Genomic DNA, 24,350 nt, shown 5'->3' with positions numbered 1-24,350 from the left:
AGTGCAGTCTGAAAGACCCGTTTCAGGAATAGCTGATCTGTTCCCATGCCCAATCAAACCTTTTTTAAATGAGGGAAGAGAAGTACTACAAATTTATCTGGGACAATTCCTTCTGCAATTTTACCTAGTCTGGCCTCTCTGTGAACACTTTCACTGATCTTTTCAAAATAGCTTTCCTCATCAACATGCACAATGTAAAACCATGTTTACTCTTCCTTTTCTTTCTTTCCAGTGATGCCTTTGATTTTGAGCTCGGTGTAATTATCATCAGAATTAGCCAAGGATTTGATATATCTCAGGTCCTTCAGGTTCAAGGTATGTAGTGACTCGACAGCTGAATAGCTCTGCTGGTTAGATGCACAGCATAAGGAGGACTCTGACACTCAGAAGAGTCACCATCTGCTTTCTAGAATAGTTCCTGCATCACAACTTCCACAGTTTGTCCTTGCTTGTGCAGTTTAAACCCTGCCTGAAATCCTTTCTGATCACTGGCAGTGACAGGAGTCCAAGACTCACACATTAAGGGGCTCTGCACCCCAGAGAACTCAACTCCCAAAGCAGTTCCAGCACAGGCACAGATTAAAGCAAGAAAAGCATATTGTGCCACAGCAGCCAGTTACCCTGCTGCATATTTCCTTCCTGCTCGTGGCAAACATTCCCCTATCTGCCTACCTGACACCTCTGGGACAGACAGGAAAGGGGAAGCTGCACTTTTGGTACCATCTCTGTGCAACTGAGTCCCACAGAGTTCCCACGCCTACAAAAACCTGAAATCCGCAGGAAACATCAGTTCTCTCTCCCCCCTTTCTGTTCCTTCTTCCCTAGCTTAGCAGTGCACATCCCAGGGGGAAAGGGCCACCCTTTCGCCATGCCACCCCCATTTCGGGAGACTTGCCTTTGGGAGGCAAGGGCGGAACGGTTCCCTAGGTTTCCGGCAGGGCAGCTCTCCCCCCGGCCCAGTTTGGCCCGGAATTGCCCGGCCGAGCCAGGCCGAGCCCAGCCGGGCCCGGTGCTCCCGCTGCGGCTGAGCCGGGCAGCGGCTCTCTGCTGCCGCCTGCTGCCCGCCCGCCGCCATCGCGGGATCGGCTGAAGGAGCGAACCCCCGAAGGGAATCAGCCCGCAGAGTGAAAAGGCACCAGAGACTCCTTTAAGCAACAAGGGTAGATGAGCACGCCCTCACACCGGCAGCTTGATATGCTTGGAGACCCACGGGGAAAAACTACAGGGACTCAGAAAAAGATTCCAAAATAATTAACCCTGTCTTCAGCCCCGGTGATTTCTGAGAGGTATCTGCCTATCTCTGCCTGATGTGAGTCAGAAACTGAGTGCTCAAAATACAGTCATTGGAACACCTGTAAAAATACAGTGAAAACAACTCTGCAATCTTACAAATGAGCAAATATTCTCCAAGTGTGACACAAGGAGTAAGAAAGAATTAAGGGGGGGAACCTCAAATACAAAGAAATGTTCTGAAGCAGACACAGAGTCATTGTAGTGGAAAAGAATGATAATTTCCTCTTATACTTGGTACAGCATTCTGTTCAATAGAAAAACTGACATTTTAGTTTTGAGTAACCATTAAGTTTGTAGCTATCACCATGTCTAATAATCAGAAGTATGAGACTGTCATTGATTAAAAACTAAAAGAAAGTATAATCTTTCTGTTGCCAACTGAGCGCTAACAGAGTTAATAATGTCTAGCTAGTGAGGGTTTATTCTACTTTTTAATGCAATGTCTTCAATGAACTTACCTCATATTTAGTCAATTTATTACTCAAATAGAAGATCTCCTTATGAAATAAGTTTTCTGCAGGCAAATGCCTGAATCATATTAATTAGTGCCTCACCATAATATATGCCACAATAACACATGGTACCTTTTTCTCAGCAAAAGCATAATAATGCTAAGATTAAATTGTTCTTTTATTACTAAGTTTACAGAATTGATTGGATAAATCTCACATCTTTGCAACTAGTGCTTAAAAAAAAATCCCATGAAAAATATTTCTGCATGGAGAATGATTGCATTTTCAGGATCCTTATGTATTTCTGAGAATCTCAGAGTACAAACCATGAGACTGCCTAAGAAAAGAGACCCACAGGCTAGAACTAAATACCTCAGCTTCCCCAGTGTAGGAAAACAGCTTTGCAATTTTATTTTTTTTTGTCTTTGCAAATTCTTGGCTAAAGAAACCAACTAAACATCCACAAACATAACTCAATAAATAATATTGCATGTAACTATAAAATGTCATAATACTGAATTGAATTTGGAAGAGACCACCTGAGAGCATCTGGCACACCACAGTGCTGTAGGCACAGGCATCCCAAGCTAGGGCTTCTCCTCCCTCCCTCCCTCCCTGGTTTGCAAAGAAAAAGCATCTTAAGAGACATTTTCATACCAGGAGCTTTACACTGTCTACAAAGTACCACAACACCAATTACATCATTGCCATTTGCTCAGTAAGGGATTTCATTTTAAAGACAGCAATTTCTTAGCAGTTCTCTTACTTTTTCTAATATACAGAGGAATTAGAGAAGCTGGAGCAGGAGAGATTGGCACTTGAAGCCACCATTAAAGAAAATGATTTTGAAGAAGGAAAAAGGGGCATCTGTGGATTCTTCAAAAAAGCCAGCACACTGAATATCTCAAAACACGAAACAAAGAAGGGTAAGTTCCAAAATGAAAATTTCTCCCCAACCCTTCAATGCATCACACTTTTACCAATATACAAACTGGAATTTACTCCAAGCCAAAAACTCCTGAGCCACACAGAAGCCCCTGGAACAGAACCTCCCTTGTGCAAACTGTGGTGGCCAAACCTGTAACGCAGCACAGTGACACGCTCTGCTCACAGGACACGCTGTCTGCAGCACAACCATTGCCCCTCATTTGCTAGATAAACCTCTCAGCTCAGCTTATCTTCACTGCTACTTGACAAAAACAGAACATGGTTATTAAAATTTGAGGAATTCAGAAGAAGTTGGTTGAGGGGCTTTTGGGGTTGTTTTTGTAATAGGGTGTTTTAAGCTTTTAAACAGAAAAAAAGCTTTGAAACTTTTTTCCCCTCCTCTAAAGAAAATAGGAACATATGCACAATATGCAGGGAACAAGCATTCTTACTTTGCTTAATATACACACAAAAACTCAGTACACAGCTGAAAACCAGGTAAAAATAGCACAACTGCTCCATAGTCTAAGCACAATTTCATAAGAATGCACAAGTGAAGGTGGTGAAAAGCACTGAAAGTACATACACAGCATACTGTCAAATAACTAACGCATTGATGTGCAGGTGATGAAGTCAACATTACATTTCAGATGTAGTGAAATGATACAGACCCAATTTAAGGTCTCATTTCACAACTGCTAGTCGGTAATGATAATGACCCACCTGAAGCCATGCTTGTACACAGACATGTATTTTGAGAGTTAGCACCTGCAGAGACAATTACATCTGGCTGTGCATGCAACTCCCACAGGTGCCAGGAGATCTACAGACTGGGAACATAAAATACCATTTTTCTTCAGCTGGCAGGCTTCAGTTGATTTTGTTTCAGTAGAACATATTTTTATGACAATTCCCTGTTTCAACTTCCCTTTTTGATTTAGTTGAGAAATGCATAAATTAAATACATATTACACATTTTGGCTCTCTGTATTAGACAGATGATGTTAATAAATAGCCCCACCTCTCTGTTTTGTTTTTGTGTTCATACTCCCCAGAGTTGTTCCATCTCCCAGTAGAGATGCTAGAACTGTAGAGGAAAGCCAGTAACTGCTTTGGAACTATCCTGTACACACTCCAGAAACAAAGGAAAACCAAACAAAGCATTTTCAGAACCTAACAGATCAGAGTAAAACCTCTAAAGAAGCCTCCACTTAGAATACTGCTCTGACACCATCTCTTTCAAATCATTGAAAGAGAAGCAGTAATAAAGCCAGAGGCCTCAAAAGGTGGAATGAGAGAAGGCACTGTTAGTACAGTCAGGACTGAATCTTTTCAAGCCAGCCAAGCAAACAGCAAGAACCAAAATTTGTTTCCAATTATCAGTGACCATGTCAGCATTGGGAAACATCCATGTGTGCATGTGTTTCCTAACTTCCAGCTTCACCTATGCTGTCCCTGCAGCTCATTGCATCCACTCTCACTGTACCTTTCAGGGAGCTCTGTATTTTACAACACAGCTGAGCTTGTAAATGATGCAAAATGACACATTTACTTCTAAAATCTATCAGATATTTCCCAATTGCTTTTTAAGGCCCCAGTGAATTTTACATTAACTAAAAAGAGACAGAGAAAAAATAATCAGGTAACCTTTTTCAAAATGTTATAGTCTAGTGACAATGTGTTACACAAGCTTTGGTTTCTGTGTGTGTGAGAAAATTAAAAGTCCAAAGCATCTACTCTGTACCTTTTTTTCAGATTTAAAGGCTAGAAATTATGTCAGAAACAGTTCATTTTCCTGAAGCTTTCCCTCCATTTGGCTCCCTAAAGCTACTTATTGCCTCACTTATCAGATATCCTTCCACATTTTTTTCTTTCTCATTACAGAGAGCACCATTAACACCATACAGTCAATGCACGTGGGTGAATTCAATCAGAGGCTGCTAGAAGCCAGCACTCAATTTAAAAAGAAGCAAGGAAAAGGTACAATTGACATTTGGTGGCTGTTCGATGATGGAGGTAAGGAATTTGAGTAAGAATCACAGGGAGAGAGATTCCTCTGTTACCAAATATAAAAGCAGACTTGGGAAGTTGCATAAAACTGGTTTTTATTAAGCTTACATAATCAACTTTCTGTCAGGATTAAATGTTTTAAAATTAACTTACATCCAACACTGCTTAAGTGAAAGATGGAATTTTTTACCATACAATTTACTAATTTGACATTCCTCCAATTTTCTATGTTCTTCCAGGTCTAACAATCCTAATTCCTTACATTCTAACTATCAGGAAGAAGTGGAAGAATTGTAAATTAAGGATCTTCACTGGAGGAAAAGTCAATAGGATTGAAGAAGAAAAACTAGTGTAAATATAACTTTTTTTGTCTCACTTGTTTAAAGAATTAGAATTGATGCTGAATATAATGCATATACAGCAAGAAGGTGGGAAACTTTCAGCACAACTGGTTTGTTGTACTGTGGGCAGCATGAAAAAAAAATGTACTTGATTGAAAGGTGTTAAGCTTATGGCATAGCCCTTAAGGCTCAGCAAATGGTGATTACCAAAGGAAACTCACATCCAGCACTTCTTCCCATTAATAGTTCATATTCCCTACTCTGAGAAGAGCAGTCTGCACTCTGTAATGAGAATATAATTACTTCTATGGGATTTACATGAGATTGTCCAGGTAACAGGAAGTGAAATTGCACATGAAGCTCTCATAAGCAAATAGCATAGACAGAAAACTCACATAAATGTGATTAACTGTGGTAAAATAGAAAGACGTTAAAGAGCAAGTTAATCAACTTTAAGGCCAAGTTGATTTTACTCAGTGTTTTAAAGAAAGTCTAGATTTCATAATCATTTGCCTTTGAGCAAATGAAAGGTACTAATACAAATTTATTTTTATCACCACTGCATGTAGGACCTTTCCTTCTTAAGCACTTCACTCATTACAAGCACAGCCATTTAATCACCAGTAGAAGCAGCTCAGTTTGGTATGAAAGTCAGTGGCTGCTTAACAAAGAGCAGAAGCACCATGTAGTGACTTAAAAACATGTCCAGCCAAAACTCCAGAGGCAAACAAGTGAGAGGGGTGCAAGGACAGGAGTTAGAATCACCAGCTTCACTAGCATTGCAACACAGTGCCTGGGAAAGGCAGCTGCCACAGGATGTTCCCTTAAAGCAAAAGGGAACACGTAGAGCAAACTTTATTCCACTGTGGTTCCATCAGTTTTAAACAGTACCCTAAAGTAAATGTACCTCTGCAGAAGAGATTCACAAGTGTTTGTACAAACTATCCTTGTAATTGAGTTAAAATAGCCCTAGAGCTGTTCAAGGATCTGCTGGGAAGTGTTCTCTGCCTCCTGTCCAGAGTCTGCCCAGTCTTGGCTGCTCAGGACTGCAAACAGGCTCCTGAACCTGAACCCTCTAGTCACCTGATTTTGCTGGAAGTAGGAAGTTTTGACAGCAAATAGGATTTGTCAAAACATGACAGCTTCCACAGAGACAGTTCTGACACCTGCATACACTGCTTGTCCCACAAAGGCCAGAGTAAACAGCATGATCAGGACAACTGAAAAAGACCCAGCTTGTCCCCAAGAAACTATTATGTGTCTGTGTTGCTACATAAACATCAGCATTTCTCAAAACATGGCCTACCTGCCACATGCCAAAGCCTTCAAAGAGACAAGTCTGGGCTGGGTGATTCCTCCCAGGTAGATCTAATACTAAATCATCCAAGTACAATTTCAGCCATGTATTTTGAATTCAGAAGTCAAATTTAACTGGACTTTTACTTTCATGTAATTCCCCAAATATTAAAACCTTTTCACAGAAGTCAAGATTTTGCTCTTTATCGTGTTCAAAACAGGGATTGTCACAAGGGACATCAAGATTTATACAAGCTGTATGTTCTTTTTATATAAATACATTAAAAGAAAAAGTAAACTCTCAGGTCATTAACAAATATGTATTTCTACCATGGTTTGCTCCTAGGAACTCTCTGACCTTTTCAAAATCCAAACCTTGTGTACCAAAAATAGAAACAAAAAAAGGAGGTGGGAGAAGGAGGTGTGGGGAAGAACCACAAGATCCCAACCATGGTTCAAACAAGGGCAAAACTAACCTAATTAAACTTCTCTATCCTCAACACAAACACACAAAAAACTATAAACTATTCCTTCTGCCAAGGAAGGGCAGAAAAGCAAATTATTTTTTTATGAATGTGTAAAGACAACATGCAAGTAGATCAATATAAATTAATAAATTAAAAAATATGAAGATTCTTTAAGTATTGGACCTTCTGGACCAAATTTTGACCAACACATGCACTACCAGTATTGTAAAACTCCATCCACAGCATTCTGACAGTAACAGAGTAACAGAAGCCTTCTGTAAGTATTGGAGAATTCTGCTGTATATTGAATATTCTTCATATACAACTCAAGCCTTTGGGAATACTTAAAGTACCATTGTTTTCCCAAAAATGTAAACACCCTGCCCTCTGTCTGCTACTAATTTCTTTTTATTTTGTGATTTTCATCAATTATCAGTTAAATTATGATACAGTAATCACATTAATCCAGTTCTGCAATTAGAAACTTTAACGCTAAAGCATTTAAAGTAATTTGTCATATAGTTAAAGATAAGATATGAAATGCAGTTGTCTAACTCATTTACAAGTGTTCTTTGATATAAGGCACTCCAAAGTACAGTGATAAAACACTCTCTCTTTTCTTTTCAGGATGGCTTCACTCCTAAGCAAATTCAGAATAAAATTTGCTGATATTAATATCATTTGTGATATCAATATAAAGCCCAATAAAGAGAGGTAAGAAGCATTACCAAATCCACTATTTAGCAGCCAGCCTTTATCTAGGGCTTATTTCTTTTATGTTGAAAATTAAAAGGGAAAAAAAACCCAACAAAGCACAACACAAAATAACACTGTCCCTTCATTGTAATAAGTTTGTAATCAGACCAAGAGCAGGAAAAAGAAAAGAACCTTTTAACAATCACAGCTTAAAGAATCAAAATCATGTATAGTCTTTTTCTTTATGTTGTAAAGACTAATTAGACACCATACTTATGAGCCACTAAATTTGACATTTTATTATGACTTCTCATATTTATTTAGGTTGCAATAAACTCCAGTCAGTCACAACTCCCCTGTAAATTTGCCATCATTGTCAACTCACCCTTTCTGAGTTTTACAATAAATTCATAATATTTTTCTGGGTAAACACAAGCAAACTTCCTCTCTCCCATGAGGTCAACATTACAATGTTCCCCTATCACTCAGATATAATAAAGGCTTAATAGTTTTAAAAATTAACTTATCTATAGAATTAATGTTCTTAAGCAGAGGTTCGGAAGTTGGGAAAACAATGCTCAAAAAGCTCCACCTCCAACTGTGTTAACTAAATTAAAAAAACAACCCAAAACTTAGTCCTTGCTTTCTAAAACATATCTCCATAGAAATCATCTATTTGTTCTGCTGATGTAGGAAAAAAGTACATAGGAAGCTGTTCAGGGGATAACTGAATCCTAAATTCAATTCACAGCATTGCTCTTAGTCTTAAAACACCTCTGAAAATGTGCCCCCTTGCTATACTCTCTTCCATCCCATTCCTTACTCCAACCAAAGCCTTTCCTCTGGGTTCAAGTCCAATCCCAGGTTAGGCTCTTGATCATTCTGTGTCCCATTTCTACACACACACAAAACTTTGCAAAAACAAAGTTTTGTGTGTGTGTAGAAATGGGACACAGAATGATCAAGAGCCTAACCTGGCTCACAAGAGTTTCTATGGACCACTGGAGATTTTGACTGAAGAAATGCAACTAAAGAATATAAAGGTTTTATAACAAGATAACTAAAGTCCCCTTTTAGTGCCCTCTTGATCTCTCAAGTAAAATCTTTTAATCATCTAAAAAACTGTGCAATACACATCTTGTTTTTCCTCCAGTACAATGCAATAATTTTATATAAATAAAAGCTATCAAAAAGAATTATTATCTGGCATTAACATAAAAAGCCACATACATTTGCTGCATCAGCACTATCTGAACTGAAAAAAGTGAGTTATATGCCAGACACTTGCTAGACAGACCACTGTATCTCTCTTCCAGCTGGCACTTCATCTATTTAATGAATAATAAGAGGATTAGCACTATTTTACATACTGAAACAGACAGTGAGGATGTTGACAAACACTGACAACTTAGCAACAGCAACACTAAATGCTGCATACCACAGCCTTTAACCCATCTCTTGGCTTCCTGGCCATACAGCCAAAGCCAGCCTGTGCCCAGTCTGCTTCACTTCACACAAGGCCTGTCAGCACCAAGTGCTCAGAGAAATACTCTCACATCCATACAAAAGAAACTCCCTGAGGTCTCTGTGAATTTTCAACAACAGGCAAGCAAGGAAGTACTGAAGGACAGTAAGGTTCTTCAGATGAAAACATTCAAAAGTTCAAGAAACAACTTGAAATTTAGAGAAAATCTGAACACAATTCTGAGTCCACATATAGCAAAAAAACCCTACAGTGTTTCCTTCAGCCTCTTGTAACAGGTAATTTTTATCACCTTCTTATCCATTGCATTAAAACTCTATCAGTGAGGTGATTGGTCCAGCCAGTGCTGAAACAATAATAAAATGTTCAGTATTCATGAGGAGACCCATATTCATTGTTAATATTAGCAACCAACATACTGCAGTTTGCACTTACTGTAAAATTCATTTCAGCATTTTTGCTAGAACCAGGACAACACAGAAAATTCTCTGCTAAATGCAGTGTTTAATTATCCTCAAATAACCTTTTAATTATTCTCACATAACCCAAACATACAGAAGTGGCACAGATATAACTTGGGGCACAATGTAGCAAAAAATAGTTAAAGATTTTGCATGTTTTTCAGCTATAATTATTATCAGTGAGGCCCGTCATACACAGTAACTGTGAAATAAGTTAGTGAGTTCATACCCTGCAGCAAGACCTCCTTTGTAATTCCCGTTTCAGCTGGAAATTCTTTGAAGAGATGATTGAACCATATCGCCTCCATGAAAGCTGCAAAGATATGACAACTGCTGAGAAATTAAAGCGAGAGACTCCATGGAAAATTACAGATGCAGAGCTGGAAGCATTCAAGGAGAAGGTAAAGCCTCACCTACTTTTCAACATATGTACCTTTTCTTACCCTCCAGTTGTTTTAAGCGATTAGTAAGAAAAAGTGAAATAGCAGATATGGCATTAAAAAACACGACATGTACAAACCTGTATTTGATATTTACAGATTGGATTTATATTGTAAGCATGCAGAGGTGTGTTATGATTGCATTATTGAGCTCTCTCAGACACTGGCATGTTTACACAGTATTTTCCAGGCTGATGAGAAGCTCTGCCCACATGAAAGCCAGCCAGATGAAAACCACCTCTGAACCAGAAGCCACACAGTTACTGCACTGAGCCTGAGCTAATTGGGTCTGCTGAGGTTTATTAAATGGCTCCACTGTTTTGGAGCTTGAATCTCTTACAGGGTGCAGTTCCAAATATTCACCACTTTGGGCAATTTAGAACTGAATCCAAACACTTCAACTAAGCTAGGAATTTCTCCAAAGGCAGGGCTGAGCATGAATTCTTACCTCAATGGCAGAATGAAGACTAAACCAGTCTACCATGCAGAAGCTCTCCTGCAGTTCAGAGGAACTTCAAGGCTGATGCTGGCTGATCCTCTGGGTTAATTACACCCAGTCTGCTCTTTACATTTGTTTGGAAAATATCTTTTTACCAATGAACCACCAGGACTCATCAGGCCAGTGACAAAGAGATGCAAACTCCTTCACCCTTAAGAGACAAGTTCTCCTGTAACTCACAGAGAATTAATCTAGCAATTTCAGTTATGGTTCCTGTGGAATTAACCTGAGTACATCGGGAGTTTAGTTATCTCCACTTTATGGTGCTGGTAACTTCCTCAACAGAGCAAGGATTGCAACTCTGAGCTCAGAGCTGCCAGAAGTCACAGCCTGACATATTAACATAAGCAGAAATCAATGGTGATTTAAGATAATACACTACACTACTGATTGCAGAAGCTGGGAAGCAGACTGCTCACTGTGCTACCCTCATCATGGAGCTGATAACCAGCATAAGGTTATATAGTGAGCTATGGGCAGAAAACCTTAGAACTATTCTCACCTTAAATTATCAAAAAGTGAGAGTCAGTGCCCTTAAAACACCTCAGTATAAAAGATAACAGGAATATAATAACAGACACTTGTATGCAGAACTACTGAGGATACAATAGAAAAAAAAAAAAAACATGATTAAGCTTGGCCTTGTCTAGGTCACTAATTAAGGAACCAGAAAAATTCCTCAAAAGTTGAAGAGAGTCAGCAATATGAAAATGCCAAATTACTCGGTAAAACAAGAACAGCAACAAAAAGTTTAGCTTACACATCTAGAAAGACATGTCCCTTATCTGCAGAAGTAGGGCTGTTCTGGGAATTTTACAGAGGACATTAGAACATTTACAATTCAACAGATAAAAACCTGGCAGCACAGATAAGGGTGATGTTATAGGATGGTTCGCATGAGGTAACAGCTGGCTTCATTATGAGGGTTCTTATTTATATAGTATGTACAAGAACAGTGACATTTCTGTAGAGAAGGAAAATTTAGGAACTGAATGGAGAAAAATCTGCTTTTTACTTTCTCTAGGGAAAGAGAAAATTTACAAAATCAGTTAAGATACATCTATCTTACATAAACCTGCCCTGGTCTCTTGTTCACTGTGACTTGTGATTGAGCCATAAAAATATTGAGGACTTGAGCTTGACCATAAAGTAAGTTCAATACAAAAGTAATCTCTATCCCCAGGAAACCTTACACAGGGGTGAACCATTAAAGTGGCCCCAATATAACTACACCAATCAAAAAGTGTGGCTTAGCCTCATATTTTGCCATGTCTGAGACTCTGGACCTCAGAGCAGACCTGGCTTCCAGTGCTGCCAAAGCAGCAGCAGAAAATCTTGCAGGCAAGGGGGAGTGTAGAAGTCCCTAAGACACCAGAGCTGAGGGTCACTGACCTAAGTGATATTTTTCTTTTCCTGTTGTGTTCGATCAGAGTTACCGCCAAGTCCGTCTGAATGAACTCTTACAGGAACACTCGAGAGCAGCCAACCTCATTGTCCTGTGAGTTGCAACATTTTTGATTCTAAGAATAATGTGTAATGGGATTCTGGACTGGAGCTGCAGAAACCCTTGTGTTAATTCACTGAGCACAAAAGTAATCTTTTAAGTACCTTCTGGAGGACTTGCATCTGGACTGATGCTTCTCTGGGACTGCACAGAGTATGAATCTTTCCTGGTGATGAAGCAATTGTATAAAGGAAAGGAGGCCACCAATAAAATTACCCAAAAAGGCCCTTTCCAGAATTGATTTTTATTTACAGACACTTTTTTTTTTGTACACAGTTTCAATGAATAAGCTTGCACTTGTGATGCACAGATAAACCTCTGAAGTTCTATCAATTCAGTCTCAAAAATAGGGTGGTCATATAGTGCTTACCACAAATTGACCCATATTTTAAAACTCCCATCTCACAGTAACTGCAAATGAGCAAATAGACTGATGGAATGCAAAACTGAGCATATGTTGCCGTTTTAAAAAACCATACTACGTGTGAGTTTTATAACCCCAAAAATAGTCTTCACCAGCTTAAGGCTCCAATCAAAAGCAGCTAATAGCCAGTACAATCAGGTGAGCAGGGGTTTGAAAATTGAGGCCATATGATATGAAAATCTTTTAGAGTAATTATATCAGAGTTGTATATGAACAGTGATGTTTTCTGCTTAGTTTTTAATGAGAAGCCTGGGCTACTCCTGCCTTCATAATGATAATTTTCTTTTTCCCTCTGCCCAAACAGGAGCCTCCCTGTGGCAAGAAAGGGAGCAGTGTCTGATTACCTGTACATGGCTTGGCTAGAAATTCTCTCCAAGAACCTTCCTCCAATCTTAATGGTCAGGGGCAACCACAAAAATGTACTGACTTTCTATTCTTAGATAAACATCAGTGCCTAGAATATGCCTTGCTTGATTCCAACAGCTACATTTTTAATGGCAATGGTTCATCAAAGACACACTCATTTAATAGAAATCTAAAATTTTCATAATTGACAGGTTTTTTTTTTTCATAAATCCAAAGCAAAGAATTTGGAAAAAAAAATGTAAATGGTCCCTGGTGTTACACTCCAGTACAGTGAGGCAAAAGAATGAAAATCTACCTATATGTCATGAGACAGCAAATATTTTGAGCACACAAAGAAGAAATTCTTCTGATTTTATAAAGTATTGAAAAAGTTTTTGATATTTTTCCTAGAAAGCAAAAAATTAACAGTGATAAAACAGAAAGGATTAAATCTCTAATTTGTTTTCAAACTGCACTATCATAGTTGCTAATGGATACACAGCAGGATTCAAATGAAATGCACCAATCTGTGATACAAAAACCTGTATGGCATCCATCAGGTGTAAGTCATGAACTGATAGAATGCAAGTAAATACATGCAATGATTTTTTATTGTAATATTGCCAAATTAGGACCTATGCCTACAGCAGATGCTTTTACCTAAAATGTTGTACTAATTTTAAGGAATTCACACACTTCTAATTTAGTCATAAAAAAATTAGATGTCTAAAAATATGGACTTTATTACAAGACTTAATAATGCATTTTCAAGCTCTGACATGCAATGAAATGTGTGATTGAAGTAATTAAATATTGTAAGTAAATTTCACCAAAAAATAGTAAAACAATAAATATTCTGACAATTTTGCTATGAATCTTAGGGTTAATACAATCTGACATTATACATTGGGATAATATGTACAGTGATTTATGTGATTAAAAAACAAAAACTCATTAGCTGAGTTTAATGCCTTACTTTTGATTTATATAAAAGATTTCTCTCTTTTTTGACTTTCTAAATAATATTAATTATACACTAACTTCAAATAAAGGCAATTCATTAAGTTGTGTAATTTTTCTACTTTCTACTCTGCAATGTTATGGTACTTTATAATTTCAGCTGTCAAGAAAAGCAGCTTCTCTTTTTAATGGGTAAAGCTATATCCTATGTGTAAGCACTATTTAAATTAAAGACCATCCAGGACCATTTATCTATTTATTTTCTGTAATCCTGCAACTCCTTTGCAGAGATCAATCAACATGAAAGCCTCGTGAAAGTCAGGGAACCCTGAGTTTCACTAACTGTATTATTTTAAACCAGGCCTCAGCTTCCATCTTGCTTGTGTGTTGTGGCTGTCAGCTGTAACAGAGCTGTCTCTTACAAACTTGGAAATTAGGTAGGTAGACTAACAAAATTTTACCATCTAAGTTGCAATTTTAGATAGTTCATGATTAATACACTCTCCAAATTGGTCCACAAACATTCTGAAATCATGGTGAGGAACAGAGAGTAGAAGTTGCTAGGAAAATACTTTGTTTAAATCAGAAAGCTTCAAGCCTCAGCCCTCCTTGTTCTTTAGCCGCACCTTTCATCCCCTCATGTTGCTGCATTGCACCTGTGTGCCCTCTGTTCCCTTTGTGGTTGGTCAGTGCCCCTGGGCACTCCATGGCTCATTGCTGGCAGTGCTGCTCACAGCTGTGCCCACTGGGGATGAGGCTCAGCCCAGCCCCACTCCCAATCACCACAAACTCTGTGTCTACACAGTTCTTTATGGAAGTTATGCATAAAACTGCTGAATTTTAATCAAGTTAGTAACTAAACTAATTACATGTTTGACATCTCTAGGAAAAAATACAGTTCTAATGCTGTCTAGCACATTTTTAGCTTATATCGCACTACCAATTCCACATGTTTGTATAATTTAGGCTGGATTTGGTCACTCACAACAAAAGCAAGCATAGGTAAAGTGACCAGGGACATTTAAGTCTAAAAATACCATTGCTATGAAGCAAGGACAAAGAATATTTTGAATTTGGTTCAAAAGCCTAGGCATCCTGCACAGCTCAGCTTGTGCCTAAGGGCCTGTTAAAATGATCCACTATTGTTCCTCTCATCAGTGAATCTTACCTTTCTCTCTTAATGTTAGTGGAGCTCCAACAGGTATCACAGAAGGCATTTCATCATAGTTCAGAGACTGCACTTTCCTTAAATCTTTTTACAACCACTGGCAAGCTGCCCATCTTGATCACATACCCCTAAAGCACAGTCCAGATTATGATGTCAAGAACCATATTCTTCCAATGTGCTTCTCACTAGATCCCAACAGAGATTCTTTTTGAGGGGATTGTTTATTTATTTTTAAATCAGTTACCCAACAGTACAAGCAGAAAAGCTACCTAACCAAAAAGGCAATGAATTGTGAGGATTAACAACTGTAACTACACTGCAAAAAGCATGTTGTTATCCTACTTCACACTTGAAGGAGTTTCCACTCAATCTTCATCATCAAAAGTACAAAGCTCCAGCCACCAGCACAGGAAATTTTACCAGTCTTAAAACTCAGCAATTTTCATTACATCTTTGAAAAGTCCTACCAAAAGCTTTCCTGACTGAGCAATACTAATCCTCAGAAAACCTAGACATTTCTCATTTCTCTAATTCCATGTGGGATTTCAAGATCTTTTTGGCAAAAGCAGTTTCAGCACCTGATCAGCAGTTTACAAGCCAGAGACATCAACAGGTAACAGGAATCTGCACTACAGTTGTACATATGGGCCAAACAGGTACAAGCAGTCTTAGCTCCTACTGACTCATTTGACTCCCCTTAGCAGTTTGGCACCTCCCCTCAGGCAGAGGTCAGCAAAGCTGTGGGGACAGATTGTGAGTAACCCTCAGTATTGTCAGCTTGAATTTCATGGGTCTCCCTCAAACTTCTTCCTCTGGTGGTTTGGTGTCATTGGACTTCAAGGAAGTGAGTGTGGATCAATCTAAGATCCTGCTCTGTCTCCCTTGTAACCTCTCCAACCCTTGGCAGCAGAACAAAAACCTCAAGTGCTGAAGCTCTTTGCTAAATGAGTGACTCATCACTCAAGTTACAGATGAGGAAAGTCAAGGTTTTGCAAATGTTGTGCTTCAGCAGAGGTCAGGCCACTGTTCAAACATCTCTTCATGCTGGTACCTAGGGCACACCCCCCTGGCAGCTTCCTAGGCCAGCACTGCTGAGGGAACACCTCACACTGGCCTTGACTCTGCAAGGAAAAATGGCAACAAACAAATACAGCGACTTGCAGCTCACATTCTCCACAAACAAGTGCAATAACTCACAATCATGCTATTGGCTGGAATTTCATCAGAGGAAATTTAGTTTCAAACAAAATCAAACACACTAAGGTTGTCTGGAACAGAGTAAAAAGCAATGGCAAAATTCCACAGCCCCCATGCTGCTGCAAATATGCAATCAAAAATAGTGTCATTATAAACACACAACATCATAACAGCCCTTTTAAACTACAAACCTTCATCACTGTGAAAGAGACAGCTGTGCTAAGAATGGGGTGGGAAGTCGTTTTTTTAAAGCCAGGGTTTTCTTCTAATAAAACTCCTCATTTTAACACCAAAACTTCAATGGGGAGAATTTTGTGGCTATTACCCCTGAAAGAGGCTCTGTTTCTTTCTGTGTACAACAAAGCAGCCTCCACTCCTACTCTCAGTCCAGGAAAAAGGCAGATTATTTCACTTTATCTCAGTATTGTTTTTCAAAGTGAGGAGGAAATGCCCGATGGAGAGCAGCGCTAATCAGCCATCAGGAATGCAGGAAGGTTTACTGATTCTACAGAGCAAGCAACACATTCCCAGAACCAAGGTAAACTTGGTTTTAGACCTCCAGCATAAGGCTGGGGGGTTGTTCCCCTTGTCAAGATCTGGGAGGAAAACAAGTGTCACTCAGCTGAGTCCTTTCTCCTTAATAATATTTTTGGATGAGTCCTCCTCTCTATTATTCATGGGCTTCCAGGCTACCTCAAGCAGAGTTTAGAACCCAGCTGCTTCCCCAAGTCTGGCCACTCATAAAATTGGTTCTTTTCTACAGTATAATGCAGGATGCAGTCGTAAACTCCATAAAATCCTGCTTGTATAAATAAACATTTACAACTAGATACTAGTCTGAAACAACTTTAATTCCTATAAACTTCAAATTTTTGATAGCTTACATCAGAAGCCATAAAATATTTTAAGTAGTTTTTTCACATGGGTATGTGTTACATATACATTCTCCTCCAAACAGTGTATACTATTTAGACTGAAAATACTGAACAGGAATAAAAGAAAGCCAAATTGGGGCATTCTTTTAAATACCTTTCCCAACTGAACTGCATGCAATGCGTAGTAAAGGTTTCACTGCCATCTGGCTGCATTTAGAAAACATAACATAGCAAGGAGACCATCACTTAAAAGAGTTTAAGACAAAAATCAGAGACTAGTTGTTTGACAAAATCTGGACCAGCAAAAAGAATCCTAAAGTCTGTAGGTATTATGCAGAGCCAAATACCTCCATTAGCCTCACCAGGGACAATTTTGAAACTATGAATCCAATGGATACTCTTTTCAGTCCATAGCAGAGAGCCATGGGGGAATTCAGGAAATTCCCATTCCTAGGGATATAAATATATCCTGTAGAATATATCTATATGTTGATAGAAAGACATAAATATAGGAAGAACAGGGGGAAAAGTAGATCATAAATCGAATGGCAAGATGGCAGAGTGCATTAAAGACAATGAAATGTCTTCCGCTCCAAGACAGAAGAACAGGACAGGCCTAACATTGACAGGATTTCCCATCATCGTCAAGAACTGTTCTCTCCTAAGGCAAACGCTTCCCTCGTGGCCTGACCATTTCTGAAGGAGTCTCTTTCTGCCTCTACTCTGTGCAACGTGCTCTAAGAAGATCTGCTTTAACAGGAGGATTACACTGGATGCTCTCCAGAGGTCCCTCTCAGCCTCAGGCACCCCGCGACTGTGAAGGACAGCGGCCGTTTGCCGGCCGCAGAGCGGCCCGCCTTGCTCAGCCAGCCCGGCTGCGCGGCGCGGTAACGGGGATGGGGACAGCCCTGGGACTCCTCTGAGCCTGCCCCGGCCCCGCCCGCCCGTGCAGCCGCAATCGCGTCCCCCGGCAACGCCGCGCGGCCCGCGGGGTCCGCACGCCAGCCTTCGGCAGCGCCGCCGCCGCATCCCGAGGGGCACCCCGGGCCAGGCTGCTGCCCGAGGGGTTGTGCCGGCAGGTAGAGCCCGGACAGTGGGAGAAAGGGGCGCCAGCACCTCCGCCCGCGCCCCATGAGCCGTGCGGACCGCGGCGGGGAGCGCCTGGCGAGCGGTCCATGGCGCGCTTCCCACACGGCGGCAGCGGCGCTATGTTGGCCCGGTGCCTCCGGTGGCTCCGGCACCCCTGCGGGCGCTGTAAGGAAGGGTGGGGGAGTTGCGGGGCAGCATACACTGCCCAGCCCACAGCCCTCGGGGGCTTTGGGGGATACACCCTCCCCAGCCGCACCGCGGGCCTGCCGGGGCTCCTCGGGGACCGCCCTGCTGTGAGGCGGTAGCCGCGGTTTGGGGCGATGGGCGAACCCCGCCTGGCATACGGGGCGGGACCCGCAGTGCTGGCGCGGGGTGCCCGGGAGGAGCTGGGCGAGGCCATTCTCATCGAGGGGGGAATGGGCTTACGCCGGTCGCGGAGAGGCCCCGGACGGGCCTGTTTCCCTCCCCTCCTCCCGCCCCCATGGGCCGCGCCGTGTTTTGGCGGGCTTTTGGCAGGCGGGTGGCCATCCCTCACAGCCTCTGTCCCGATCCCTCAGCTATGCCTGCCTCCGAAGCCGTGCCACAGCCGTCCCCCAGCAAGAGGCAGAAGGGCTCGGGGCCTGGAGAAGCCTCCGCCCGGCTGCGCTTCACCAAGCTGTCCGAGAACGCCTTCGCCCCGTCCAGGGGCTCCGCGCGGGCTGCGGGCTACGATCTGTACAGGTGAGGGAGGGTGCGGCGGGAGCCCGCGCTCGATGCCGCTCTGCTGAGAGAGCTCTCGTGGCCTCTTGCCGAGCTGAGTCCTCGGACAGTCTCGCTGGCCATGCAGGAAAGGAGGGCAGAGCTGATCTAGTCGTAGCTCCTTTGCTCCTCCATCCTTCACCATGTTCAGATATCTGTGGTCCAGCCATGTTACAGCGTAGATTTCATCAGGCACAGATGCAGTCGTTGGCTAAAAGTCAGGCTTGACCGAGCTCATTTGCCAGGTTGCATTCCTCTTGAAAGGAAAATATGGTAGTGCACGTGGACCCTCTTTGCCAGCATTTGTGCTTTTCTGCTTTCCTCTTGGCTCCGGGCTTGCTGCCTGCCAAAGGGCCTTGTAGCAGTTTGATAGTGCTCCTAGCTGGAAACCACGTGGGTTCATGTACAGACTTGGGTTTTGGGTTGAATTAATAATGGCCCTTATTCAATGACTTTCACTGTGTTCAGGAATACCTGTAGCTAGACTTGTGGTTGTTTGCGTAGTGCTTCTGTGATCAAGTCACTAGTTTTGAACGAGTGAACTTTGCTGCTGCCACTTCTAACTTACCTTTTTTAGTATTACGTAGAATAACCAGCCTTTTTCTTCCTTCACCTCTCTGACTTCTTTCCTGAAGATTTACTGTACTACACCTTACCCTTTTTTCTTTTTATCCTTTTCATCCTACCAGGTTTGTTTTTGTTCTTGTTCCAGTGTTGCACTGTAGACCTGGAAAAAGTCTGTTTTATAGAAAACCTTTCAGTGCTTCCCATCATTTGAAAAACAGCTCTTCGTCAAGGTCAAGACATGACAACTATTGTCACCACTGCTTTTCATTAGGCCTCGAGTTGGGTAGCTTCAGCCAGTTCTTAAAATCTCTGTAGTTCAGAGTTTCTGGGAGAATCATGTGAATAATGAACTGTCAGACTGCTCAGAACAAAAACATTGTTGCCTAAAAGTTAACTTAATAGATTATTAATTTTGATTACAACTAATCAGACTGTATTAAAGTAAAGAAACTTGAAAACATATTCTGTATAAACTAGCATTTCTTTCTTTAATGTAGTGCCTATGACTGTGTGATACCACCCATGGAAAAGGCTGTGGTGAAAACAGACATTCAAATAGCACTTCCTTCTGGGTGCTATGGCCGAGTAGGTGAGTACACAGCTGTCAAAAGGCTGCAGAGTCATTCTAGAAGAGGTTTGGCAGCATCTTTACATCTCTGCCTAAAGCTTTCAGAATTAGTCAGCACAAAAAAGGGATGCCACGTGGCTATGTGATTTACTTAATCTTGAAGTTAAGTAAATCACATAGCCATCTCCTGTTACCTGTTGTCAGACACATTTGAGGTTTGGTGTATGTCAGGTGGCCAAAAGATGATCAGCAAAAATGCCTATACTTTACACACAACTTTATAGGCCCCACAGTAGTTCATTATTTGTATGCAGTTTCAGAATTCAAATACAAAGGCTAATAGGTAATGGACATACAGAAAATGCATCCCTGGTTGTTTAAAAATTAACCCCAGAGTACCAGTGTAGTAGAATTTGATGACATAATTGAGAATAATTGAGAGGACCTGTACAAGATATTCTGTTTATTTTGTGCATTCTTTGTCTGAATTATGTATGAATTCCTAATGTAAAAAAGCAATAGCAACTCCAGTGGAAGAACATGATCCGAGTTTGCCATGTCCTTTTATGTAAAAGAACACATGCATTTCTCTTATCCCAAAGAAAATTTTAAAGATCATATCATTTTTAGTTCCACATCCCAGTAGGCTAAGGTAAGTAAAAACCCAAATCCCCACACATAATTTACCTGTGTATAACACTGCTTAGGAAATTCCTTGCCAGGTATTGTTTTTCTTCATAACTTAAATGGATTGACCTGATATTCTTCTGAGATGATGCTGAACCAGTGGTAGTCACCAGAAATAAACCAAGATTAGACAGTCTGTCTGCTCCAGTTGCTTTCCTTGGAAGAACCTACTCTGCAATTGCAGGTCAAATAAAGATATGTTTCCATTACTTAAAGATTGCAATTTTATTGTTGCTTGTTGCAGCTGTTATTCTGTTTAATATATATGTAAACTCTTAACATAATTTATGTAATATGTTTATTTTAAAAAGAATTGTCATTCCCAAGACTCTGTGCAAACACCCTATATAACCTGTCTTTTAAAGAAATAAATTGTAGTACTTAAAAAAAATTCTTTTCTAGCACCACGTTCTGGTTTAGCTGCAAAGCACTTCATAGATGTTGGAGGTAAGCTCTTTGTTCTTTTTATTAAGACTTGGTAAGTACTGATCACAGAAGTGCCTTAGTTTCACTCTGTAATGTGCAAATAATGGTTTCTTGGGGAGTCTGGCAAAAGGAGATACCCGAGGAACACCTGAGACAGGTCCTCATAATTATATTAAAACTTTCTTAAATATAAGAAATATTACTGATTTTTTTAAAATAATAACTGTATCATACTTCTGTAGGCAGTGCCTACTATAGAAGTTACTTTTTGGCTTAGGCATTAAAGATGATTTCTTACATGCTGGTTTCTCCATTTTTTTAACCAGCAAATTAACTTGAGAATTGCATGTTTTTTTAAATTTTCAAAACTCAGGGGATACTCCCAGTGTTACTGGCACCTTAATTAGGAAGCTGTTCAGAAATGTCATTGGATTAACCCAAAACATTACATAAGAGAGCTGTGTAAATACCTTTTCCACACTGCAACTAGTGCAGAGATTGCATGGTAACTATGGATCATATACACTACAATTTTTTCAAAAGCTGAAGGAACTACTTTAAAAAGTAGGTTTTTCTTCTTAAATGTGCATTTGGTGGTTGAACATTAAAACTTCAAGGTACACTCATACTACAGTTTCCTCTGCTGTTAGTAATCTCTAATGGTAGTACTTTGTATAAGCTGGGGAATGTCTTGGACTGGCATTTAATTTTAGTATTTAAATTATTTCTGCAAGTAGACTTCAAAACACATACTTAGGACCACAGGGAGGCCCAAACTCATATTTTCTACTGGAAATGCATTTCCTCTATCTGAGAGAAAAACTCTAAAGAAGCAGAATATAATTGTTTTAATGGGCACTGGTAGCTAGTCTTCTGAACTATGTAGTTAATAGAGTCCTACAAAATACAAGAGTAAGCTAGTTTTATAGTCCTGGTACTAGAATATAGCTGTATGACAGTCATTTCCTTACATTTCCTCCTCTGATTCTGTTACCTTGCCAGAGATACAGGATTTGGATCTGTGCAAATCCATAGCTCTCTAAAGTTAGAGTTAGTAACAGATTTTTGCTTGACACTGAACAAGCTGAAGCTAGCAGAACAAATGGGGCCTTAATTTAGTCCAGGCGTCTTGATTTCTGATAGGGTATTACTACTAAAATTAGTAGTGCAGTGGTAAATCACTTCTTGACATGTGATGGTGTTTTTCAGTTCCTTTTGCAAGAGTGATTAGCATTTTTAGATCTCAGTATTTGCATATATATTATTGTTAGTTGTACATCATAAATATAAAGGATGCCATTGTGAGATACTCTAATAATCATTTATTAATCTCAACCTTAATCTAATCTTGTTATCTCATACACTGACATTTACTAACTGGGTACTCAAAATTTCTCCTGACAGCTGGTGTTATTGATGAGGATTACAGGGGAAATGTTGGTGTCGTACTGTTCAACTTTGGCAAGGAGACATTTGAAGGTAAGTGTTAAGCCTGCCAGAGCCTATTTTCAGCCATCTGACTGGGAACGAGAAACCAATTTTTTCTTTAGAAGTTTATGCAGAGGTTGAACTAGCTGGGAACGTTTTTCTTCTCTCAGTTAACAAAAACATAGATACTTAATAATGTCCTGTGAAGGGAACATGTAAAGATTCTACTCATCGCAAATTAAGCAGCATGCAAAAAAACCCTGACCCTAAAACCTCCACGCCACCACAAAAGCAAACCAAAACATCCCTACTTAGCTAAGCTTTAGATTCACAAACTGTACGGAACTGCAACTTTTATTCAATTACTACCTTTCTCTGAGAAACAAAATTAGTTAAGTAGTATTTGAGAAACACCTTCTCCAAAATCCTGGGAAACATGAGTAACAAAGACAGGAATTTCCCTTTATTATAGTCTTTCTGCAAAATGTCAGTTTTAAGTTTCAGTGCCCAGATGCAAGAGATATGCTTTTGTGGCCTCTCCTGCATCTCCACATCACAAGCTGCTTAGAGAAGTTCTGTGAGCCAGATTGGTTATTAGTGAGAAACTCAGTTTTCCTTTTGTCAGTTTGCCTTTACCCCCCCTCAAATTCCTGGGTCTAGTTCATAAAAAGAGCTACATTATCCATCCATCTCTGCAGTACTTGTACATAATGAACTTAAGATGCCAGGGTATGTCATCAGGAATAAGTGGAAAGGCCTTGAGCTGGTACAGCTGCTGACATTGCCCATAGAAGGACCAAACAAAAGTTTATCTTAACCTGTATTTTTCTGGGTCTGTTAACATCTGTTTAGATAAGTTTCAAACAAGTGTTTTCACTTTTAGGATATTCTGATATTCTTGAAAGGAGAATGTCTGAAGTCTATATTCATTAATCACTTATTTGAAGGAACTAAAAATATTTTAACTTCTCTGCAGTTAAAAAAGGGGATAGAATTGCCCAGCTCATCTGTGAACGCATTTATTATCCTGAGCTTGAAGAAGTTGAAGTAAGTTGACAAAAGAATATATTCCTGCTTTTTCAATGATTACTAGTTATGTATATAAGAGGAAATTTATTATATAGATAAATACTTGACTAAAATTACTTTCAGTGGTAAAACTGCATAGCAGCAGTACTACCTGAATGAAAGGCTTGATTCTTTGTACATACTTGCATCGATTTTTTTTTTTCTTTTTTGGAAGTTTTCAGGGTTTTTGAGGAACAGCTCAGTATATACTAGAAATTGTTATCTCACAAGCATTTGTTTAAGCTTGTACAAGAGATATTGTAAAGTGTCTTGCATACATTTTTTTGTTTCTTAATTATAGCCCTTGTTACAAGTAAGTGATAGACAATATCTTTTGTATAGAAACAAAAAAAAGTTAAGGCACTAAACCAACTTATCATAATTGATGTGTTTCAGGCTCTGGATGATACAGAACGTGGCGAAGGTGGCTTTGGCTCTACTGGAAAGAACTGAAAATTACTTGAATACACTTTCTATTTTTGTTTTTTGTTATACTATTCCTAAATTTTCATCTGAATTGAAGTAGGATTTCTGGAGTACATAAGAATATTTCAAGTTTTATTGAGACTTCTCTGTATCTATCCTCCAGTGAATTTGTCTGCATAATGAGGAAATATGCATGACTGGCTTGACTTACTAGTTAATGTATTCTCTCTTTCAAGAAGTTTGGTCCTCAGCAATAAGAACACATTGTTTATGTGGCAATTACACTGTAATAAATTAAAAAATAACTTAATGATATATTTTATTTTACTCACCTAAACTACAACAGCCAATTGTTCCCTTGCCAGTTTTTGTTAGACTTCTGAACGCTATCTTCCACTTGGGTCAGGATTTCATATGGAGAACCTATTTCATACAGCATCAGTGACAGTATCAACAGGACTTCCCACTCTGACACCAAAATCAGAATAAGACAAAGATACTTAATATTGCATCCT

The 24,350-nt window shown here is 39.9% G+C and overlaps 2 protein-coding genes and 1 long non-coding RNA gene across 5 annotated transcripts in view; 2 read left to right on the top strand and 1 right to left on the bottom strand.

Moving 5' to 3' along the window:
- LOC127059982 (uncharacterized) overlaps positions 1 to 9,801 on the bottom strand; it is a 37,994-nt gene extending 28,193 nt beyond the window's left edge. Inside the window, exon 1 of the long non-coding RNA XR_007778426.1 lies at positions 9,656 to 9,801. This is a non-coding gene — a long non-coding RNA (uncharacterized LOC127059982). The remainder of the gene's footprint in view (positions 1 to 9,655) is intronic.
- Positions 1 to 12,733, top strand: part of SLC12A1 (solute carrier family 12 member 1) — a 43,804-nt gene extending 31,071 nt beyond the window's left edge. For both annotated transcript variants that reach the window (XM_018914118.2, XM_018914117.2), the window contains exons 19-26: positions 233 to 315; positions 2,528 to 2,671; positions 4,557 to 4,688; positions 4,922 to 5,033; positions 7,414 to 7,500; positions 9,692 to 9,827; positions 11,796 to 11,863; positions 12,598 to 12,733. In XM_018914118.2, the coding sequence (XP_018769663.1) occupies positions 233 to 315; positions 2,528 to 2,671; positions 4,557 to 4,688; positions 4,922 to 5,033; positions 7,414 to 7,500; positions 9,692 to 9,827; positions 11,796 to 11,863; positions 12,598 to 12,733 (898 nt within the window). The remainder of the gene's footprint in view (positions 1 to 232; positions 316 to 2,527; positions 2,672 to 4,556; positions 4,689 to 4,921; positions 5,034 to 7,413; positions 7,501 to 9,691; positions 9,828 to 11,795; positions 11,864 to 12,597) is intronic.
- Positions 12,734 to 17,796: 5,063 nt separating this feature from the next.
- DUT (deoxyuridine triphosphatase) lies at positions 17,797 to 24,150 on the top strand. 2 transcript variants are annotated; one of them, XM_009089933.4, is made up of 7 exons: positions 17,797 to 17,917; positions 18,485 to 18,647; positions 19,730 to 19,821; positions 20,890 to 20,934; positions 22,318 to 22,392; positions 23,318 to 23,388; positions 23,806 to 24,150. In XM_009089933.4, the coding sequence occupies exons 2-7, from the start codon at positions 18,487 to 18,489 to the stop codon at positions 23,860 to 23,862; spliced, it is 501 nt and encodes a 166-aa protein (XP_009088181.1). In that variant the 5' UTR covers positions 17,797 to 17,917; positions 18,485 to 18,486; the 3' UTR covers positions 23,863 to 24,150. The 2 variants fall into 2 exon arrangements, with proteins under 2 accessions (XP_009088181.1, XP_009088180.1); XM_009089932.4 differs by lacking the exon at positions 17,797 to 17,917 and adding an exon at positions 18,002 to 18,092.
- The last annotated feature ends 200 nt before the right edge of the window (positions 24,151 to 24,350 follow it).

The sequence above is a fragment of the Serinus canaria genome, chromosome 10 (genome assembly GCF_022539315.1).
Source record: "Serinus canaria isolate serCan28SL12 chromosome 10, serCan2020, whole genome shotgun sequence".
NCBI lineage: Eukaryota > Metazoa > Chordata > Aves > Passeriformes > Fringillidae > Serinus > Serinus canaria.
This window is presented reverse-complemented; position numbering and strand designations above follow the sequence as displayed.

Coding starts and splice junctions, on each gene's coding strand:
- DUT (XM_009089932.4), top strand. CDS start 18,014: ATGGCGCGCTTCCCACACGGCGGCAGCGGCGCTATGTTGGCCCGGTGC. Junction 19,822..20,889: donor TGGGTGCTATGGCCGAGTAG/GTGAGTACACAG, acceptor ATTCTTTTCTAG/CACCACGTTCTGGTTTAGCT. Junction 22,393..23,317: donor TGGCAAGGAGACATTTGAAG/GTAAGTGTTAAG, acceptor ACTTCTCTGCAG/TTAAAAAAGGGGATAGAATT.